The following is a 22976-nucleotide window of genomic DNA, read 5'->3' as shown; positions in this document are numbered from 1 at the left end:
ATGAAGTCCCTTCTCGTTATTCTAAACTTGAGCTAGGAAATGATTTTAACAAGCAGGACGACTGATCTCAGGGTTATTCCCAGGATCAGGAATAGAAGACCGATCCAGTCAATGTTTGGCAGCAATGATGGCCGACATGTGGTTCTCTTTTCTCTGTCTATGTTTCTCCCTTGGTTTTGCCCGAAGTCACATTCCTTTCCCTTGCATCATGTCCCCTAGCCCTCAGTTACACGCTTTTGCTCCCTCACACTCTCTCATTCATGCACTTTTGAATTTTTTCTCTCTCTTTCTGTCTCTGGTGCATGGCCAGAAACACACTGTCTGCCTCAAACCCTGTGTCCCTCTTGCTTTCTCTTGTGCTCTCCTTTTTCTTGTTGTCTCTCTCACTCTCCCCACTCCTCATGCTGTCTTCCCTCTTTCGTTGTCACTCTGTCATGCTCTACCCCTCGGTTAGTCTCATACTGTCTCTGTCTGTCTTCCCCTCCTCCCCATGCTTGTCTCTCCTCCCCCATCCCAAACACTCCCATCATTTCTCTTTTCCTGTCTCCCTGTCTGTATGTGTCTCTCTATCTCTCTCACGTGCGCTTGCTCTCTCATTCTCACTTCCCCTTTCCTAGCTCTCATCGGCTTGCTACTTTTAGCGCTCTCCCTACCGCAAAACCACCAGTTATTACCACTGTCATTCCTCAAATTCCCTGCCAGTGTGATTGTCAACTAAGTAATACAGGGAGAAAGTGAGGACTGCAGATGCTGGAGATTAGAGCTGAAAAATGTGTTGCTGGAAAAGCGCAGCAGCTCAGGCAGTATCCAAGGAGCAGGAGCATTGACGTTCCGGGCAGAAGCCCTTCTTCAGGAGATGAGGAAAGTGTGCCAAGCAGGCTAAGGTACAAGGTAGGGAGGAGGGACTTGGGGGAGGGGCGTTGGGAATGCAATAGGTAGAAGGAGGTTAAGGCGAGGGTGATAGGCCGGAGAGGGTGTGGGGGTGGAGAGGTCGGGAAGAAGATTGGAGGTCAAGAAGACGGTGCTGAGTCTGAAGGTTGGGACTGAGATAAGGTGGGGGAGGGGAAATGAGGAAGCTGGAGAAATCTGCATTCATCCCTTGTGGTTGGAGGGTTCCTAGGCAGAAGATGAGGCGCTCTTCCTCCAGGCATCGTGTTGCCATGGTCTGGCGATGGAGGAGGCCAAGGACCTGCATGTCCTTGGCGGAGTGGGAGGGGGAGTTGAAGTGTTCGGCCACGGCTCGGTTGGGTTAGTTGGCGTGGGTGTCCCAGAGGTGTTCTCTGAAACGTTCCGCAAGTAGGCGGCCTGTCTCCCCAATGTAGAGGAGGCCACATCGGGTGCAGCGGATGCAGTAAATGATGTGTGTGGAGGTGCAGGTGAATTTGTGACGGATATGGAAGGATCCCTTGGGGCTTTAGAGGGAAATGAGGGGGGAGGTGTGAGCGCAATTTTTGCATTTCTTGCAGTTGCAGGGGAAGGTGCCGGGATTGGAGGTTGGGTTGGTGGGGAATGTGGACCTGACCTGAGGGAGTCGCGGAGGGAGTGGTCTTTCCGGAACGCTGATAGGGGAGGGGAGGGGAGGGGAGGGAAATATATCCTTGGTGGTGGGGTCAATTTGGAGGTGGTGGAAATAACGAAGGATGATACGATGTATCTGGAGGTTGGTGGGGTGGTGGGTGAGGACTAGTGGGGTTATGTCTTGGTGGCGATTGGAGGGGCGGGGTTCAAGGGCGGAGGAGCGGGAAGTGGAGGAGATGCAGTGGAGAGCATTGTCAACCACGTCTGAGGGGAAATTGCGGTCTTTGAAGAAGGAGGCCATCTGGGTTGTTCGGTATTGGAACTGGTCCTCCTGGGAGCAGATGCAGCCAAGGCGAAGGAATTGGGAATATGGGATGGCGTTTTTAAGGGGGCAGGGTGGGAGGAGGTGTAATCTAGGTAGCTGTGGGAGTCGGTCAGTTTATAGTAAATGTCCGTATTGAGTCGGTTGCCTGAGATAGAAATGGAGAGGTCTAGGAAGGGGAGGGAGGAGTCCAAGACGGCCCAGGTAAATTTGAGGTCGGGGTGGAAGGCATTAGTGAAGTGGATGAACTGTTCAACCTCCTCGTGGGAGCACGAAGTAGCACCGACACAGTCATCGATGTCACGATGGAAAAGTTGGGGGGTGGTGCCCCCTGCAGCTTCACTGGCACCACCCCCTTAGAACACTTGGATCCTTCCATATCCATCACAAGTTCACCTGCACCTCCATACACATCATTTACTGCATCTGCTGCACCCTATGTGGCCTCCTCTACATTGGGGAGACAGGCCGCCTACTTGACCTGCAATCTTCTTTCCGACCTCTCCGCACTCTTCGGCCTATCACCCTCACCTTAACCTCCTTCTATCTATTGCATTCCCAACACCCCTCCTCCCTACCTTTTATCTTAGCTTGCTTGGCACACCTTCCTCATTCCTGAAGAAGGGCTTATGCCCGAAACGTCGATTCTCCTGCTCCTTGGATGCTGCCTGACCTGCTGCGCTTTTCCAGCAACATGTTTTTCAACTAAAACAATGCAACCTTCCTTAGAGCTATGTATAAATCTTTAGGCACGTGTGGTGTCAGCCGACTGAGGTTAGGGCCCCCTCTGAGCAGTTATTACTTGGAAGCTGTTTGTGGAGTTTTCCTTTGTAGAAATTTTTGCGCCTGTTTCTGACACTATGCTAGCTCCTGTATTTGAAACTGCTACGACAGAGGGAAGCCCTTCGGCCTGTTGTGCTGTGCTAGCTCTTCGGAAGAACTGTCCACTCCCTCTTCCACTCCCCTCTAGCTGTTTCTCTTGACAACTCTCGCTCTCGCTCTCGCTCTCGCACACTCTCTCTCTCCCAATTTGAATGTGTCAAGTGTCACTGGGCAACTGTTTTCACTTTCCTGCACTCAGCCACAGACTTGAATGTTTTGACATTTTAATTGCTCATCTGCAAGCCTTAAAAGGTTGTGAAATTTCCTCCTCAGATCAGACGTGTGGAGCCACACAGTACAGGATACACCGACAAAGGACTCCTCAATACCTACCCCAGTCCCACTTTCCCACCCTAGGCCCATACCCTTGGATGTTATGACACTACAGGTGCGGATCCAAGTACTTTTGAAAGGTTCTGAGGTTTCTCACCTCAACTACCCACCCAGGGAGTGCATTCCCGATTCCCCATCACCGTCTGGGTCAAAATAATTTATCCTCCAATCCCCTGTTAACCTCCTGCCCTTGCCTAAAACATTCTGCCTCCTTGTTATCAACTATTTGATTAAGGGGGAAAGCTGCTTCCTATCCACCCTGTCCGTGCCCCTCATGATCTTATATACCTTGATCAGCCCCCCCCCCCCCCCCCAAACCTTCTCTGCTCCAAACAAAACAACCTGAGCTTCCCCGGTCCCTCACTGTGACTGAATTGCTCCATCCCAGGCAATGTCCTGGTGAATCACCTCTGCACCCCCTCCAGCACAATCAAGCACTTCCAAGAGTGTGGGGGCCAGAGTTGCACAGCGGACTGCAGCAGTGGCCTCACCTAAGTCATGTACAGCTCCAACATTTGCTTTCCAGCTCTTAAAACGTGTGGTTTGTGTCACGGTATCATCCTGAGCAGCTCCATGATGATCATAGAATAGAATAGACGGTGATGGGGAATCGGGAATGCACTCCCTGGGTGGGTAGTTGAGGTGAGAAACCTCAGAACCTTTCCAAAGTACTTGGATCAGCACCTGTAGTGTCATAACATCCAAGGGTATGGGCCTAGGGTGGGAAAGTGGGACTGGGGTAGGTATTGAGGAGTCCTTTGTCGGTGTATCCTGTACTGTGTGGCTCCACACGTCTGATCTGAGGAGGAAATTTCACAACCTTTCAAGGCTTGCAGATGAGCAATTAAAATGTTGACACATTCAATTCTGTGGCTGAGTGCAGGAAAGTGAAAACAGTTGCCTAGTGACACTTGACACATTCAAAATGGGAGAGAGAGAGCGTGCGAGAGCGAGATTTGTCAAGAGAAACAGCTAGAGGGGAGTGGAAGAAGAGGGAGTGGACAGTGTAGGAACAGGCCCTTCAGCCCAACAAGTCCACAGCGACCCTCCAAAGAGTAACCTAGACCCATTCCCCTACCCTATTCTCTTGTATTTTACCCCTAACTGATGCACCTAACCTACACATCCCTGTGGGCAATTTAGCATTGTCAGTTCACCTGACCTGCACGTCCCTAAATATTTCAAGCATGTTGTTAAAGGTGAGATTGAGAAGCCAGAAGTTATTGTGCACATTGGTAGGAATGACATTTTTAGGGAAAAGATTAAAGCAGTACAGCGTGAATTTAAGAGGTTAGGTAGAAGATCAAAAAGTAGAACTTTAAAAGTAGTCATTTCTGGTTTACTATTTACTCCCAATGTCAAACTCAAAAGGAGGGAATGAAGAGTAGATTAAAGGAGATAAATCAAAGACTGAAGAGTTGGTGTGTTGTTCAGGGATTTGGCATTTTGGACAATTGAAATGTCTTTTGGGATAGAAATAACTTGTTCAGAATGGATGTGTCTGACCTGAACTGGAAAGGGACCAATATCTTAGCAGTGAGATTTGCTCATTCCATTAAGGGAAACTTTATATTGACAAAGAGGGGGACTGGAGGAATTCTAAATAACCGGGTTAACAGAAGGATTGATGGGAGAAGTTGTGAATGTCAGGGGAGCATGTCAACAAGGAAAGAACAAAGAGACAGTCTGAGTATGTAGTGATTCTGGAGAACAAAATTGTGTTTACAGGTAAGTCTGATGAACTCAGTGTGTTTTAAGAATATGGGATTGGGATGGCATAACTCAGTGAGCTGGGTTTCGGATGCCTTCAAAAAGGAGACAAGAAGGGGCGGGGTGTGCTTTATAATTAAGGAATGCATTACTGCTATAACTAGGGAAGATATCCTCCAGTGAAAACGTATGGGTAGAAATTACAGATAAGAAAGGAAGGAACACTTTGATCGGATTGTACAGTAGGTCCCCTAATAGTAAGAGAAATTGAGAAATAAATATGTAGGGAGATTGCAGATATATGTAGTAAAGTTGAAATAATGGGGAATTTTAATTTGCCAAACATCAACTGGGGCTACCATAGCATGAAAGGTTTGGATGGTGAAGGTGACAAATGTTTTTGAGAAAATTTTCGTTATCAGTATGTGAATGCCCCTTCTAGAGAAGGAACAAAACTAGACCACCTGTTGGGCAATAAGGCAGGGCAGGTGACTGAAGTACTAGTGGGGGAGCACTTTGGGTCTAGCGATCGTAATTCTGTTCGTTTCAAAATGATTATGGAAAATCTTAAGCATTCCGTAAAGGTGAAAGTTTTTAATTGGAGAGAGGCAAATTTAAATGGTATGAGACAAGAACTTTCAAAAGTTGATTGGAGTAGACTATTCGCGGGTGAAAGGACATCTGACAAGTGGGAGGTGTTCAGGAGTGTGATAACGAGAATTCAGAGGCATTTTGTTCCTGTTGGAGTGAAGGTTAATGCTGGTAAGATTAAGTATCAATGGATGAATAAAGACATTGAGGTTCCAGTCATACAGATATACAGCAAGGAAATCGACTCTGCAGTCCAACTCATCCATGCCGAGCAGATATCCGAAACTACTCTTGTCCCATTTGCCAGCACTTGGCCCACATCCCTCTTAAACCCTTCCTATTCATATACCCATCCAGATGCCTTTTAAATGTAGTAGTTGTTCCAGCCTCCACCACTTCCTCCAGCCAGTCATTCTATACAAACACTGCCCTCTGTGTGAAAAAATTGCCTCCTTAGGTCCCTTTTAAATCTTTCTCCTTTCACCCTAAACCTATGCCCTCTAGTTCTGGATGCCCCATCCCAGGGAAAAACACCTTGTTTATTTATGCCCCTCATGAGTTTCTCAACCTCTAAGGTCACTTCTCAGCCCTGATGCTCCAGGGAAAACAGCCCCAGGCTGTTCAGCCGCTCCCTATAGCTCAAACCCTCCAACCTGGCAACATGCCTGTAACTTGTTCTGCACCCTTTCAGGTTTCACAACATGCTTCGGACAGGAGGGAGAACAGCCGAACCAATATCCTATACTGCCACAACATGACTTCCCAACTCCTATACTCGATACTCTGACCAAAGCATGCCAAACAGCACCTTCACTATCCAATGTACGTGCGACTCTACTTTCATGGAACTATAAATGTACACGCCAAGGTCTCTTTGTTCAGCAACACTCCCCAGGATATCACCACTAAGTGTATAAGTCCTGTCCTGATTTATCTTTCCAAACTTCAGCACCCCACATTTATCTAAATTGAACTTCATCTGCCACTCCTCAACCCATTGACCCATCTGATCAAGAATAAAAGAGGATTTTATTTTAAATATTGACAACTTGGTTCAGTTGAATCAATATAAATGATGCAGAAGCGTTCTTAAGAGAGAAATCAGGAAGGCAAAGAGGGGATGTGAGATAACATTGGCAGGTAAGAATAAGCCATAGAGATTCTCCAAATACATTCAGAGTGACAGGGCAACAAGAGAGAGGGTAGGGCCTCGTAAAGATCAAGGAGGGTGTCTTTATGTTGAACTCTGAGATGGGAGAGATATTAAATTGATATTTTGCATCAGTTTTTACTGTGAGGAAAGAAATGGAGTCTAGAGAATGCAGAAATAAATCTGTGTTTTAAAAATAGCTCACATTGCAGAAGAGGAAGTTTGGCAGGCCTTAGAATATAAATGTGGGTAAATCTCCAAAACCTGATTTAATGTATCCCAGAACATTGTGGAAAGTAAGGGAGGGAATTATAAGACCCATTCCAGAAATATTTGCATCATCGATAACTACGGGTGAGGTGCCTGATGACAGGGGGGTGGCTATTTTTGTAGTATTGTTGAAGAAAGGTTGTAAGGAGAAACTGGGCAATTATAAATCGGAGTCAGACCTCAGTTGTGGGTGAATTGTTGGCAGTGATTATAAAATATAGGATTTATGGTCTATTAGAGGCAAAAATTGATTGTGGATAGTTTGCATGGTTTTGTGTGAGGAAAATTGTCTCACAAACTTGATTAAGTTTTTTGAGGAAGTTACCAAAAAGGTGGTTGATGGCCGAGCAATAGACATTTGTTTGGATTTTAGTAAAGCCTTTGCCAAGGTTCCGCATGGTGAGCTAATTAGTAAAGTTAGGTCACGTGGGATTCAGGATAAGCTTGCCAATTGGATACATAATTGGTTTAATGGCAGGAGACAGTGTAATGGTGGAGAGTTGCTTTTCAAATGGGAGGCATGTTACCAGTGGTGTTCCATAAAGATCGATTTCGGGTCCTCTTTTTGTTTGTAATTTAAATAAATGATTTGGATGCGAATAAAGAAGACATGATTAGTAAGTTTGCAGATCACACAAAAGTTGGTAGCATAGCAGATAGCAAAGAAGGTTTACTAAGATTACAAATGGGTCAATGGGCTGAAAAATGGCAGACTGGATAAATAGGACATATTGCGTTTTGGTACAAAAAAAAACAAGGATAGGGCTTGTATAATTAATGGTGTTGAAGAACAGAGGGACCTAGTGAAGTTTGTGTCACATATAAACAGGGGGTTTAAAACAGCGTTTACCACGCTTGCCTTCATTGCTCAGTCCTTTTTGATTATAGGAGTTGGGAAGTCATGTTGGGGTTGTACAGGACATTGGTGAGACCTCTTCTGGAATACTCCGTCCTGTTCTACTCGTCCAGTTATAGGAAGGGCATTCTGAAGCTGGAGAGGGCTCAGATGAGATTTCCCACGGCTACGGAACATTTGAGTTAAAAAGAAAGGCTGGGGCTTTTCTCATTGGAGAGTAGGAGGTTGAGAGACGACCTTATAGAATCATGAGAAGTTTGGGTAGAGTTAATGGGAGTTGTCTTTTGCCTAAGATGGGAGATTTCAAGACGAGGGGGCACATTTTTAAGGTGAGAGGAGAGAGCTTTAGAAAAGGCATGAGAGGTAAATGTTTTGCACAGAGGGTGATTTTCATGTGGAGTGAACGTCCTGAGGAAGTAGAGAATGTGGGCACATTTACAATATGTGGATAGATCCATTAATAGGAAAGGTTTGGAGAGATATGGGCCAGGACCAGGCAAGCGTGACGAGTTTAGTTTGGAATTCTGTTCGGCATGGACTGGTTGGACCGAAGAATCTGTTTCCGTGCTGTATGACTCTCTGACTCTAGGACAAGGAGTTGTCCCTGACCAAGTGTTGCTGACTGACATGTTCCAAGGTCTAGGGCTATGTGCTGAGGGAAGTGCTAAATATTGGGGCAGCTCCTGCCAAGGCTGTGTGGGGAAAGACCGCAGTCTGTGGGCTTTCTGCCAAAGTTCAGTTCGTGGACCCTCCCAGTGCCTCAAATATATGTAAATATTAGTATTGTATGTGTAAGAGAGGTCTTTGGTTTTTTCGATGGAGTCGAAGTCCAGTGTTTAGTTTATTTACTTGATGTGCAACTGCACAGAACTGAACTGCTTTTGTGATAATGTACTTTTCCAAAGAGATTTTTGTTTAATGAATAAAGTATATTTTTGAAATAAAAGGACTCTTTTTTTAAAATGTGTGGGCATAACTGCTAAAGACAACAAGCCATATGCTGCCTTAACTACCATCTAACGTGTCCTGCTGCATTCAGGGATCTGTGGATAAGCAGCAAAGATCCCTCCATTTCCCTGAGCTTCCTAATGTCTCGCCACTCGTGGACTACTCCCTTGTCTGGTCACATGATCTTGTTGAACCCAGCAGCAGAGGCCAAATGGTCGCCTCCTGCTCCTGCTTGACTCGGTCTCTGTCTCCAAGGTCATTGAAGGGGAGGCAGTGAGTTAATAGTATTATTGCTCGCCTATCAATCCTGAGACCCAGCTAATGTTCGAGGGGCAGGGGTTCAAATCCCACCGAGGCCAATGATGGTTTTCAAATTCAATAGAGAAACAAATAGCTGAAATTAGGAGTCCAGTGTTGATCATGAAACTGTTGCTGAGTGTCAGGGGAAAAAAAGAAACCCCTAATGTCCCCAAGGAAGGAAACTGTTGTCCTTTACCTGGACTGGCCCACAAGTGACTCCAGAGGGAGACCGATGTGGTTAACACTGACCTGTCCTCAGGGCAATTAGGGAAGTGTAATAAAAATGCTGGCCAAGCCAGAGACACCCACATCCCTGTGCATGAGTAAAAAATAATCTGTTGGGTCCACGGTCTTCCAACCTGGCGCCGCATTCCAGGCAGCCTTCTGAGCAGAGGCTGATAGTATTCTTCCCCTCCTTCTGGCAATGGAAGCCATTAACAGCCAGCAAGGCGACTACCCCTTTGTCTACCGTGGTCAGACACGGAGCCTGACCCCAGAGTGACCTTGTACTGACAAAATGGCTGATTGACCACCTTAAACTGTACCACAGAGGCTTTTGACAGGAGCACACAGGGCAGCATGGTGGCTCAGTGGTTACCACTGCTGCCTCACAGCACCAGGGTCCCAGGTTCGATTACAGCCTTGGGCGACTGTCTGTGTGGATTTTCTCTGGGTGCTCCTGTTCCCTCCCACAGTCCAAAGATGTGCAAGTTAGGGCGAATTGGCCATGGCAAATAGCCTATTGTGTTGAGTGTAAGAGGGAAATGGGTCTGGATGGATTACTCTTCAGAGGGTTGGTCTGGACTGGTTAGGCCGAGGGGCCTACTTCCACGCTGTAGGGGACCTAATTTAATCACATGGGAGAGGCCGGACCAGCTGGTACCTCTGGATGAGCTGACCAAAGCCCTCGAGACCATGGAAAAGAACAAAGGTTCCAAAAGTGACGGTGTATTGACCAAGTTGTATTCGCTTCATTGGGACCTGATTGACCAGGACCTCCTGGAGGTCTGGGATGATATGCTTTTTGCAGGCAGCACGTGAGAGTCCATGAGGAAAGGTATCATCAACCCCATCTACAAGCCGAAAGGGGAGAGACAGGAAATGAGAAATTGGTGACTGTTTTCACTGTCCGGTGTGGATTAGAAAATCCTGTGTCGAGTTATCACCGACCGGATTTGGTCTGCTCTGGGCTCAGTGATTCACCCTGCCCAAACCTGTCCTGTACTGGGCAGGACGATCTCTGAGAGCCTCATGCTCCTCAGGGATACGATTACCTACGTGCAGGACAGGGGAGTGGCCTCCTGCCTCAGCAGCCTTGACCAGGAGAAGGCCTATTGACAGGATATTGCACACTGATATGTGGAACTTGCTGTCCAAAATGGGGAGGGGATTCGCGACAGGATCTGACGGCTCTGCGCTAACATTGTTTGTGCGGTCTCGATCAACGGGTGGGAGTCAGAAAGCTTCCTGATCAGATCCAGAGTCAGGCGGGGCTACCCATTCTCTCCTGCCTTGTTTGTGTGTTGAACAGAGTTTTTTATGGAGTCCATCAGGAAGGATGCAAGCCAAAAGCGGTGGGGGGGGGGAACTGTTCCAGGCAGCAGAGGCCTGCAGGCCAAAGCTGATTTCCCACCCCCCCCCCCCGTACGTGGAAGATGTCGCCATTTTCTGCTTGGATCCGCTGTCAGTGCACAGACTCATGAGCATCTGTGACTAGTCCAAACTGCATCAGGAGTCGAGGGAATTCAATGCAAGAGGGAGGGCATGTTCTTTGAGAACTAGACCAACTGTTCCTTTATCCCCTTCACCGTCAGGACAGGTTACCTGAAGGTGCTGGGCATTTGGTTTAAAGGGCTGGGGTGTGCACAAAAATCTGGGAGGAGCACTTTGCCAAGGTGAGGCAGAAACGAGGAGCACCGCTCCTTCTCCATTGCAGGTAAAAACCTGGTCATCAGGTGTGAGGCGTTCTCTCTGTTATATGTGGCGAAGGTCTGGCCCATTGTCGGAGCCATCTTTGATTTCACCTGGAGGTCAAAGGTGGACTGTGTCTACAGGGGATCCATGTCCAAAGCTCTGGATAAGTAGGGGGCACAAACATACCCGACCTCACCCTCAGTCTGATGGCCAGCTTGGTATGCAGCTGCCTCAAGCTGATGAAGGGCTTTTTTCCCGAAACGCCGATTTTCCTGCTCCTCGGATGCTGCCTGACCTGCTGTGCTTTCTCAGCACCACTCTGATCTCCAGCATCTGCAGACCTCACTTTTGCCCTCACTATGCAAACACCAAGTGTCACTATATACTGAGGTTCTACCTGTCCCTGGTGTTGCGAAGGATGGGCCTGGCCTTACTGCCACTGAACATTCCAAAGTAGTTGGACAGTTCTGTACCATGTGTCCTTCGTGAAGAAATTCTCAAAGAGAAATATCTTTGACCACCCCATCCATGAGGAAGTGGTCAGCACGTAGCGTCCTTGAGACCCTGCGGGAAAAGAAGAGGGTGGATCCTGTCACGTGGTTCCCTGAGCAGACTGTCACCGTTGTTTGGCAGAATGCCTCATTGCCAGTATACGGACTCTCACAGGTCACCGGCCGGAATGTGCCTCTGGAGGAAGGTGCAGTGGTTTTTGTCGCCGTTTGTCCCAAGTAGCTCCGTGAGGGAGCTGGACGCAGAGACAAACATCGACTGCGACTGGAGGACCATCAACTCCGTGAAAGACCCTCTTGGTCTGGGAGAAGCCTGCTGGCCCTCCAGAGCAAGGGGTTAACCCTGACCAAGTGTTGCAGACTGGCACATTCCAAGATCCAGGACGACACACTGAGGGACGCACTAAAGCTCGGGACAGCTGCCACCAAGGCGCAGTGGGGAAAGACCAATGTCTGAAGTCTTTCTGCCCAAGGTAAATAGAGGACCATTTCGTCCTCGGACCCTCCATGTGCGTCAAATATATCTTGGACAGGTAGGAATTGCCTTCGGTTTGTTTGCCGGGATAGAGTCAGATTTCAGTGTTTCTTCATATTTTACTGTACGGAGCGGAAGCACTTTTAATGATTATGTGTCCATATAAGATACTTTTATGAATAAAATGTATGTTTGAAATTGTTAAAAAAGAGTGAAGCTGATTGGTTCTGCTGATTTCAATGTATTGAACAGTGAGTCGAATGACGCTGAAGTTATGACTTTGGCCAGTGAGCGGTTTTTGGGTGTTGTGAGACGCACGAGTTGGTTAGGGTAAGAGTACCAATTTGACTGTGTGGAGTTTGCACATTCTCTCCGTGTCTGCGTGGGTTTTCTCCAGGTGCTCTGGTTTCCTCCCACCGTCCAAAGCTGTGCAGGTTAGGTGAATTGGTCATGCTAAATTGCCCGTAGTGTTAGGTAAAGGGGTAAATCTAGGGGAATGGGTGGGTTGTGCTTTGGCAGGTCGGTGTGGACTTGCTGGGCCGAAGGGCCTGTTTCCACACTGTAAGTAATCTAATCTAATTCAGACTCAAAATTAGGTGCAGTTCAGGGGAAGGTTCATTGGACTTAAAACGTTAACTCTGCTTTCTAGCCCACAAATGATATCAGACCTGCTGTGTTTCTCAAGCCATTTTGGTTTTTATTTCAGATTTCCAGCATCCACCGATCCTGGTTTTATTTCAGAGTAATGTTGTGCTCTTCTTCTTATCTCTGCAGATTCCTATACACCACAGCCACCCTGATGATCGCCTTCTCGCATGCTGGTGAGTCGAGCTCTGTCGCGCTGTCAGAGGATCAGCGCTGAGGGAGCACCGCCCTGTCGGAGGGTCAGCACTGAGGGAGCGCCGCGCTGTCAGAGGATCAGCACTGAGGGAGTGCCGCTCTGTCAGAGGGTCAGCACTGAGGGAGCACTGCGCTGTCGGAGGGGCAGTGCTGAGGGAGCACCGCCCTGTCAGAATGTTAGAGCTGAGGTTGCGCTGCACTGTCGGAGGGTCAGCACTGAGAGAGCGCCATCCTGTCGGAGGGTCAGTGCTGAGGGAGCGCCACCCCATCGGAGGGTCAGCGCTGAGGGAGTGCCGCGCTGTCAGAGGGTCAGCGTTGAGGGAGCGCCGCCCTGTTGGAGGATCAGTGCTGAGGCAGCACTATCAGAGGGTCAGTGTTGAGGGAATGCAACACTTTTGGGGGGGGTCAGTGCTGAGGGAGTTTGAAATGCAAGTGGTTTGAAATGTAAGATCAATCAGTATCTGTCTTTGTTGCAGATACTGCAGTGCTGCTGTTTCCTGCTGTCTGTCTGCTTGCAGTGGGCGGAATCCTATTCCTTTTGACAAATATGCAGGTAATCACCAATGGTTATGTTTCTATCAATGGTTATGTTTCTACCTATGGTAGCACTGCTTGGAATTTTGCCTGCACACAGTCTGTTGCATCGTACTGTCTAACTAAAATAGAAAGTTAATGATTTTAACATCTGTACAACCCTTGTCAGTTTGATCAAGTCCTCTTGGATCAAGTCCACATTTCCATTCGTCACTAGACAACAAAATACCATGGTTTCAGTTATAAAACAGATCGATAATCCAGAAAGTTCTGTAAATGAGGTCATCCTGCGCTGTGCAGAATGATTGTAATATTTGCTTACCACTGAATAAGACAGTAATAATGTTTCAGTGGCTGTACTTAAGACAGCATTTCAGAGCAGCTCATTGATTCCTTGTATAAGGGCATTATGAGGCGAGGTTGACCAGCGCGGCCCTTTGTCCTCAGGAATTCAAAAGAACAAGAGGTGACCTTATTGAAAGGTGAGGGGTCTCAACAGGGTGGACACTGAGAGGATGTTTCCCCTTATGAGAGAGAGAGAGAGAGGGTCCACGCTACAGGGCATAGTTTCGTTTTAGAGGAGTCTCCTAAGTAATAAGGATTCATTGCTCAGGCCTTTGGGGTGGCATGGTGGCTCAGTGGTTAGCATCGCTGCCTCACAGCACCAGGGACCAGGGTTCGATTCCAGCCTTGGGTGACTGCCTGTGTGGAGTTTGCACGTTCTCGCAGTGTCTGCGTGGGTTTCCTCCGGGTGCTTTGGTTTCCTCCCACAATCCAAAGATGTGCAGGTCAGGTGAATTGGCCATGCTAAATTGTCCGTAGTGTTAGGTGGATTAGTCATGGGTAAATGTAGGGGAATGGGTGGGTTGCTGTTCGGAGGGTAAGTGTGGACTTGTTGGATCGAAGGGCCTGTTTCCACACTGTAGTGAATCTATTCTACTCTAACCTTTGGGTATGGGAGTTGGAGTGTCATGTTGAGACTGTACAGGACTTCGGTGAGGCCTGTTCTGCAATACTGCGTACAGGTCTGATTGTCCTACTGTGGGAAGGATGTTATTAAATCGGAGAAGGTTCCAGGGGTGGCATGATGGCTCAGTGGTTAGCACTGCTGCCTCACAGCACCAGAGTCCCAGGTTCGATTCCTGCCTCGGGTGACTGCCTGTGCGGAGTTTGCATATTCTCCCCACGTCTGTGTGGGTTTCCTCTGGGTGCTCTGGTTTCCTCCCACAGTCCAAAGAGGTCAGGTGACTTGGCCATGCCAAATTGCCCATAGTGATAGGTGCTTTAGTCGGGGTAAATATAGGCTAGGGGAATGGGTCTGGGTGGGTTACTCTTTGGAGGGTCAGTATGGACTAGTTGGGCCAAAGGGCCTGTTTCCCTACTGTAGGGAATCTAATCAAAAAGATTTACCAGGATGTTGTCAGGAATGGAAGGTTTGAGTTATCAAGACATTTTTTCACTGGCATGTCAGGGTTTGAGGGTTTTAGAAATCGTGAAGGGCATTGGTAAAGTGAATGTTAAGGGTCTTTGGGGGAGTTCAAAACTAGGGAGCATAGTTTTAAGGTGAGAGGAGAAAGATTTATAAAGGAAATGAGGGGCAACTTTTTTTTACGCAGGGAGTGGTTCATATGTAGAATGAACTTGCCAGAGGAATTGGTGGATCCAGGTACAGTTGCAACATTTAAAATGCTTTTGAATAAGTGCATGAACAGGAAGGGTTTGGTGGGGTATCACTCAGAGGCAGGCAAGTGGAATTAGATTAGTTTCGGAATGTGGTCAGACAGGTTGGACCAGAGGGCTTATTCCATGTTGTATGACTCAATAAGAACATTATATTTTCCCTCAAAGCGGTGTTTTTTTTCGTTTGGAATTATCTCTCTAGTGAGCAATGGAGGCTACAGATCACCATATTCAAGGCTGAGTTGAGTAGATTGAAAGCTCGGGGGCCGAATGGCCAACTCTTGCTCCCAAGCTGCTGTGTTTCTGTGATTGACTGGGGAAGTTAAAGTTTATCAGACCAGGGAGGAAAGTGAAGCTGAGACCCAAACAGATCAGCCACAATCTTATTGAGTAACAGAACAACTGTGAAAAGCTGGAAGGCCAATTCCTGCTGTTAATTCTCAGCACTCTGTGTGTATCTGTGTGTGTGTGTGTGTGTTTGTGTTTGTTTGGTAGTAGTGATCAGTCCAATTCAGCACAAGGCCACAGTACGGACCTAGGCCGTGCTTACCCTGGGTGGCACGACTATCGGGGAGGATGGGACACTGATTGGAAATGGCTCTGAGTGCTTCCACAGACCCTCAGAGCTCCACTGACTGTTCCACTGGTCTCTGCTCCCCAGGTTGGAAACTTGTTTGGCAGGCGACGGTCCACAGTGATCACTCTTTACAACGGAGCGTTTGACTCCTCATCAATCGTGTTCCTGGTGGTTAAGGTAAGGGCGATGGCACACAAGACCTCTCACAAGATAAAGGTCGAGGGACAACTAACAAAATCGTCACCTGGCCAGAGGCATTCAGGGCAGGAATGGAGTTGGGGGTGGGGGGTGGGGGGGGGGGGGGGGGGGCAAGGTGAAGATCGAACAAGGGCCCAAAGAGTCCGGGCTTTGGAGGAAGGGGAGACAGAGAGGGTTCTCAGGCTGAGAGATGCCAGTAATGGCGAGGGGGCACAGAGAAGGGCGAGAGTGGGATGGAGAGGGGTGTTGGAGGGAGGAGCTGGTTGGAGAGGGGCATTGGGCAGGAGGGATGACCGAGTTGGGGAGATAGTAACAAGGGAAAATTGAGAGGGCAGTGTCTGGGTGATTGGAGGTGGGGGGGGGGGGGGGGGGGAGGGGGGGGAGGGGGAGGAGGAGGAGGGAGGAGCCCAGAGAGACAGGGATTGGAGAGGGGTTGAGAGACACTGATGATGGAGAAAGGGGAGTTGGAAAGGGAGGGAATGGGTGGTGAGGGTTGTGGAGAGAGGACCCATGAAGGCTGTAGATAGAGAGGTGTGGGTGGTCTCTATGCTGGAATGAGGCAAGTCTAGAACCGAAGAAATGAGATTAAAGAAGAGGAAGGACAAACCTCAGCAGGGTAGGGACCAAGAGGGATCCAGGGATTGAGGGAGATGGAGAGGGGGGAGGGACAGTGTGAGATAGATGGGGGGGGCCTTCTGAGTGAGATAGAAAATGCATGAACTGAAAGTGTGCAAGAGACAGAGGGTCTGGTGGAGAGAGGGAGGAATGGGGACAATGAGAGTGATAAACAGAGAAGGTGCTGCATGAGCTGTGTTGGGGCGAGGGAAGTGACTGGGCATGTATAGAGAGGCCACGCTCTGAACGTGGATTAGAAAGAGCGCGAACACACGAGCAATGTTAACGTGGACCTCTTGTTTGACTCCATCCTGGTCTGTCTCCCTGCAGGTTGTATATGAGGCTGGGTTGTCTTTAAGGAACGTATTCCTGTTCATTAGCTGTCTTAGCTCGATCCACATTGCGCGGACCTACGTGCTACTCCCACGGTCACACATTCCCTACCCTCTGCCAGACGGCTACACTTATGGGTAAGGAGAAATGAATAACAGACTGGAATACAATTGAGGGCTTTGGGTGATTTACAGCAGAACACCAATAACCCAAGAGTGAGTTACAGAGTGGAATCTGGTCAAGGGGTTCAGGGGGGTTTATATATCGAATAACAGATACCCTGGAGTAATTTACAGACTGGAATCTGGTCAATGGGTTCAGGGATGTTTATATATTGAACAACCGATATCCAAGCCACTTGAATCTCTAGTTCTGGAGATTTCTCAGTGAAACCAGAAACAACGTAAATATTTAGTTTCTCTGCCATGTCTCTATTTACCATCGTATATCCTCCTGTCTCCATAATGGAATATCATTCACTTCAGCCAAACCTATGGCTGAACTTCAGCTTCTATGGTAGATAACCATAGAAGCTTTTACAAGATGTTTTTGTTTTTTTTTGCCAAATTATTCAATTCATTCTTCCTTGTCAACTCTTTGGTTCTTCGTTGTCAAATTTACTGCTATAACTGGCAACTTTCCAAGCCTTTTAATTTTTTTAACAAGTTTTTTCACCTCAAAGTAAACCATGTAATAGCTCTATAAACGCTGTCCAATGCTAATGTCAGCAATTCCTTTTAAAGTATTTTCCCAAATTACTCACTGATATCCCCCCCCCAAAATCCACATTACGGCTTATTCCAATCACCTTTCACCCCAATGTTTGGCAACAATGAATCCACCTCCATTTTCGAGGACGATGCTTCCACCACCTATTCAGGAAGAAGAGAATGTAACAGGTTTGATGTGGAGGTGCCGATGTTGGACTAGGTTGGGATTGGGTGTTAAAAATCACACAACATCAGGTTATAGTCCAACAGGCTTATTTGGAAGCACTAGCTTTTGAGGTGCTGCCTCTACATCAGGTGGTTGTGGTACAAGACCATAAGACACAGAATTTATAGCAAAAGGGTTACAGTATATTGGAGCTGTAATGATATTAAACAAATTTAGATTAAGGCGTTCATCTTTAAGAACGGGATATGCTAGTTTCAGTTCTTTAATATGTGAACCCCAGAACTTCGGAGCAGCGAGAGGCGGGAGCCGGGAGGAGGTGACGTTGCTGCGAGGTGATTGTTGGGAAGGCCGGTAAGTACATTTTAAGCTTCTTATCTTCAGGCCAGCAAGGGAGGAGCGAGCAAAGGACTTCTGGGAAGGGTAAGTAGAACAGTTTATGTTTGCGTGGTTGCGTTACCCGAGACACTACTCGGGTAGTGTCTCCCACCCATCCTCCTCCTCTAACCTTAAAAAAAAAGTTGTGGGAGCCAGATTGACAAGGTAAGGTAACTAGTTTATTTCCTAATCATTTTTTTTAGTAGTCACTTCGGGAGTTAGAATAGTGGGAATGGAGTTTAGGGTAGCGGAATGTTCCTCCTGCAGAATGTGGGAAGTAAGGGTCACCACTAGTGTCCCTGCTGACTACGTCTGTGGGAAGTGTACCCAACACCAGCTCCTCAAACCACGTTAGGGAACTGGAGCTGGAGTTGGATGAACTTCAGATCATTCGGGAGGCAGAGGGGGTTATTGACAGGACTTACAGAGAGGTAGTGACTCCCCAGGTATAAGAAAAAGACAGATGGGTGACAGTTAGGGGACAGAAAGGGGACCGGCAGGCAGTGCAGGGATCCCTTTTGGCCACTCCCCTCAGCGATAAGTATACCGTTTTGGATACTGTTGGGGGTGTGGGGGGGGAATGACTTACTAGGGGAAAGCAGTGGGGCACCTGCTGCTCAGAAGGGAAGGGGGAAGAGGAGCAGAGCAGTCGTCATTGCGGACTCAATGTTAGGGGGACAGGTAGGAGGTTCTGTGGGGAGACGAGAGAGACTCACGGTTGGTGTGTTGCCTCCCTGTGCCAGGGACCGTGATGTCTCTGATCGTGTTTTTGGAATCCTTCGGGGGGATGGAGAGCAGTCCCAAGTCGTGGTCCACATTGGCACCAACGACAATGGTCGGAAGAGATATGGGGACTTGAGGCAGAAATTCGGGGAGCTAGGATGGAAGCTTAGAGCTAGGACAAACAGAGTTGTTTTCTCTGGTTTGCTGCCCGTGCCACGTGCGAGTGAGGTGAGGAATAGGGAGAGAAAGGAGTTGAACAGGTGGCTATGGGGATGGTGCAGAAGGGAGGGTTTCAGGTTTTTGGATAATTGGAGCTCTTTCTGGGGTAGGTGGGACCTCTCTACAAGCAGGATGGTCTTCATCTAAACCAGAGGGGTACCAATATCCTGGGTGGGAAATTCGCTAAAGCTCTTAAGGTGGATTTAAACTAATACAGCAGGGGGATGGGAACCAAAATTGTAGGACAGGTACAGAAGAGGATGAGAGTAGGGAGTTCCAAAATCAATTATCTGACACTGGCAAACGAGAACCTGGATTGAAGTGTGTGTACTTCAATGTGAGGAGCATCCAAAATAAAGTGGGTGAACTGGCAGCGTGGGTTGGTACCTGGGACTTCGATGTTGTGGCCATTACGGAGACATGGATAGAGCAGGGACAGGAATGGCTGTTGCAGGTTCCGGGATTCAGATGTTTCAGTAAGAACAGAGAAGATGGTAAAAGAGGGGGAGGTGTTGCATTGTTGATCCGGGACAATATTATAGTTGTAGAAAGGATGTTTGGGGACTCGTTATCTGAGGTAGTAGGGGCTGAGGTTAGAAACAGGAAAGGAGAAGTCACCATGCTGGGAGTTTTCTTTAGACCTCCGAATAGTCCCAGAGATGTAGAGGAAAGGATAGCAAGATGATTCTCGATAGGAGTGAGAAAGGCAGGGTAGTTGTCATGGGGTCTTCAACTATCCAAATATTGACTGGGATCACTACAGTACAAGTACAATAGATGGGTCAGTTTTTGTCCAGTGTGTGCAGGAGGGCTTCCTGACACAGTATGTAGGCAGGGCCTACAAGGGGCGAAGCCACTTTAGATTTAGTACTGACTAATGAGCTTGGCCAGGTGTTAGATTTGGAAGCAGGTGAGCACTTTGGAGACAGCGATCACAATTCTGGTAAGGTTTACTTTAGTGATGGAAAGGGATAGGTGTACTCCATCGAGCAAGAATTACAGCTGGGGGAAGGAAATTACGGTGCAATTAGGAAAGATTTAGGAAGCGTAGAATGGGGAAGGAAACTGCAGGGGATGAGCACATTAAAAATGTGGAGCTTATTCAAGGAAAGGCTCCTGTGTGTCCAAGATAAGTATGTACCTGTCAGGCAGGGAGGAAGATATAGAATGTGTGAGCTGTGGTTTTCGAAGGAAGTGGAATCCCTGGTCAAGAAGAAGGCTGATGTGAGGACAAAATGTGAAAACTCAGGGTACTTGAGGGTTTCAAGGAAGTCAGGAAAGACCTAAAAAGAGAGCTCAGAAGAGCCAGGAGGAGACATGAGAAGTTGTTGGCGGATAGGATTAGGGTTAACCCTAAAGTTTTCCATAGTTATGTCTGGAATAAAAGAATGATAAGAGTTAAATTAGGGTCAATCAAGGATAATAGTGAGAAGTTGTGTGTAGAGTCAGAGGAGATAGGGAAAGCACTAAATAAATATTTTTTGACAGTGTTTACTATGGAAAATGAAAATGTTGGCGAGGAAGATACAGAGATACTTGCATCTAGACTAGAAGAGATTGAGGTTCACAAGGAAGAGGTATTAGAAATATTGCAGAGTGTGAAAATAGACAAGTCCCCTGGGCCGGATGGGATCTATCCTAGGATCCTCTGGGAAGCAAGGGAAGAGAGTGCCGAGCCTTTGGCATTGATCTTCAAATCATCATTGTCTCCAGGAATAGTGCCTGAGGACTGGAGGATAGCAAATATGGTTCACTTGTTCAAAAAGGGTAGTAGAGACAACACTGGTAATTACAGACCAGTGAGTTTCACTTCAGTTGTTGGTAAAGTGTTGGAAAAGGTTATCAGAGATAGGATTTATAACCATCTAGAAAAGAATGAGCTGATCAGGGACAGTCAGCACAGTTTTGTGAAGGGTAGGTCGTGCCTAACGAATCTTATTGACTTTTTTGACAAAGTGACCAAACAGGTTGATGAGAGTAAACCAGTTGATGTGGTGTATATGGATTTCAGCAAGGCATTCGATAAGGTTCCCCACAGTAGGCTATTATACAAAATGCGGAGGAGTGGGATTGTGGGAGACATAACAGTTTGAATCAGTAATTGGCTTGCTGGATGAAAACAGGGTTGTTGTTGATGGAACATGTTCATATTGATGTCCAGTTACGAGCGGCATACCACAAGGGTCGGTGTTGCGTCCACTGCTGTTCGTCATTTTTATAAATGACCTGGATGAGGGCTTAGAAGGGTGGGTTAGTAAATTTGTGGATGACACTAAGGTCAGTGGAGTTGTGGATAGTGACGAAGGATGCAGTAGGTTGCAGAGAGACATAGATAGGATGCAGAGCTGGGCTTTGAGGTGGCAAATGGACTTTAATGTGGACAAGTGTGAGGTGATACACTTTGGACAGAGTAATCGGAATGCAAAGTTCTGAGCTAATGGTAAGATTCTTGGGAGTGCAGATGAGCAGAGAGATCTCTGTGTCCATGTATACAGATCTCTGAAAGTTGCCACCCAGTTTGACAGGGTTGTTAAGAAGGCATACAGTGTTTTGGTCTTTATTAATAGATTAGATTAGATTTGATTACTTTACAGTGTGGAAACAGGCCCTTCGGCCCAACAAGTCCACACCGACCCGCCGAAGCGCAAACCACCCATACCCCTACATAGAGGGATTGAGTTCCGGAACCAGGAGGTTATGCTGCAGCTGTATAAAGCTCTGGTATGGCCACACTTGGGAGTATTGTGTACAGTTCTGGTCACCGCATGAGATGAAGGATGTGGAAGCTTTGGAAATGGTGCAGAGGAGATTCACTAGGATGTTGCCTGGTATGGAAGGAATGCCTTACAAGGAAAGGCTCAGGGCCTTGAGGCTGTTCTCGTTAGAGAGAAGGTGGTTGAGAGGTCACTTAATAGAGACATACAAGACAATCAGAGGGTTAGACAGGGTGGACAGGGAGAGCCTTTTTCCAAGTATGGGAACGGCAAACACGAGGGGACGCAACTTTAAAATGAGGGGAGATAGGTATAAGACAGATGTCAGAGGTATTTTCTTTACTCAGAGAGTAGTAAGGGTATGGAATGCTTTGCCTGCAACGATAGTAGATTCACCAAGTTTAAGTGCATTTAAGTCGCCATTGGACAGGCATATGGACGAACATGGAATGGTGTAGGTGGGATGGGCTTCAGAGTAGTATGACAGGGTGGCGCAATATCAAGGGCCGAAGGGCCTGTACCGCGCTGTAATGTTCTATGTTCTTTTAAGTTAAATTCTCAAGATAGCCTCAGCTTTTCTAATGATCGGTGCCACCTCAGTCAATGCATTAAAGTGTGAGTCAGACTGGTTCTATTTTTCAAGGGGGACTTGAAAAATCTTACACGAATTTGTGAGGTTTTTGAGCAAAAAGAAATGTAATTATGCACATATAGATTCACTCCATAAACCTATATGTGTGCGCGTGCAGGAGAGACAGAGTGAGTGTGCGCTTGTGGGTTTGAGTGTATGTGAAAGCGTGTGTATGTGTGTGTCAGTTTGATCAAGTATGTGTGTGAGTGTATGGGGTATAAGCCTATGAGGTGTGTGTGTGTGTGGAGAGAGAGACTGATAGCCAAGATTGATACCCATGGGGGTGCCCTCAACCAGGACCATGAGTTCATGTCACACTACACGTGACCCCACTGGACTACGCACACGTACACACACACAACATTCACACCAATGCACGCACCCTTTCACAGGCTTAAACTCCATCACACTCTCACACACATACCTGACCAAGCATACACACAGGAGAAAATGAGCACGACAGATGCTGGAGATCAGAGTTGAGCGTGTGGTGCTGAAAAGATACAGCAGGCCAGGCAGCATCCGAGGACAGGAGAATCGACATTTCGGGCATATGTCCTTCATCAAGAATGCTTACACCTACACATTTTCACATGCGTTCACACTCACGTGCGCACAATCACAGGCACACACTCACTCTGTCTCTCCTGCACATACACACCTATAGGTTTATGGGGTGAATCTGTATTTGCAGAATTACATTTCATTTTGCTCAAAAACTACATAAATTCATGTAAGATTCTTTAGTCCCCCTTGACTCAACATTGGGGCACAGACAGACTTTAACCTCACAGCTTTAATGCAGTGCCTGAACTGAGTTGGCACCGATTCTTAAGGTAGCTTCAGCTTTTCTAGCAATGTA

At 47.4% G+C, this 22976-nt stretch overlaps 1 protein-coding gene across 1 annotated transcript in view; it reads left to right on the top strand.

The window, feature by feature from the left end:
- Window positions 1-22976, top strand: part of LOC140468541 (equilibrative nucleobase transporter 1-like) — a 64015-nt gene that overhangs the window by 19023 nt on the left and 22016 nt on the right. The window contains exons 4-7 of the mRNA XM_072564630.1: window positions 12553-12599; window positions 13095-13171; window positions 15494-15586; window positions 16553-16692. Of these exons, the coding sequence (XP_072420731.1) occupies window positions 12553-12599; window positions 13095-13171; window positions 15494-15586; window positions 16553-16692 (357 nt within the window). The remainder of the gene's footprint in view (window positions 1-12552; window positions 12600-13094; window positions 13172-15493; window positions 15587-16552; window positions 16693-22976) is intronic.

The sequence above is a fragment of the Chiloscyllium punctatum genome, chromosome 47 (assembly GCF_047496795.1).
Source record: "Chiloscyllium punctatum isolate Juve2018m chromosome 47, sChiPun1.3, whole genome shotgun sequence".
Classification (NCBI taxonomy): domain Eukaryota; kingdom Metazoa; phylum Chordata; class Chondrichthyes; order Orectolobiformes; family Hemiscylliidae; genus Chiloscyllium; species Chiloscyllium punctatum.
This window is presented reverse-complemented; position numbering and strand designations above follow the sequence as displayed.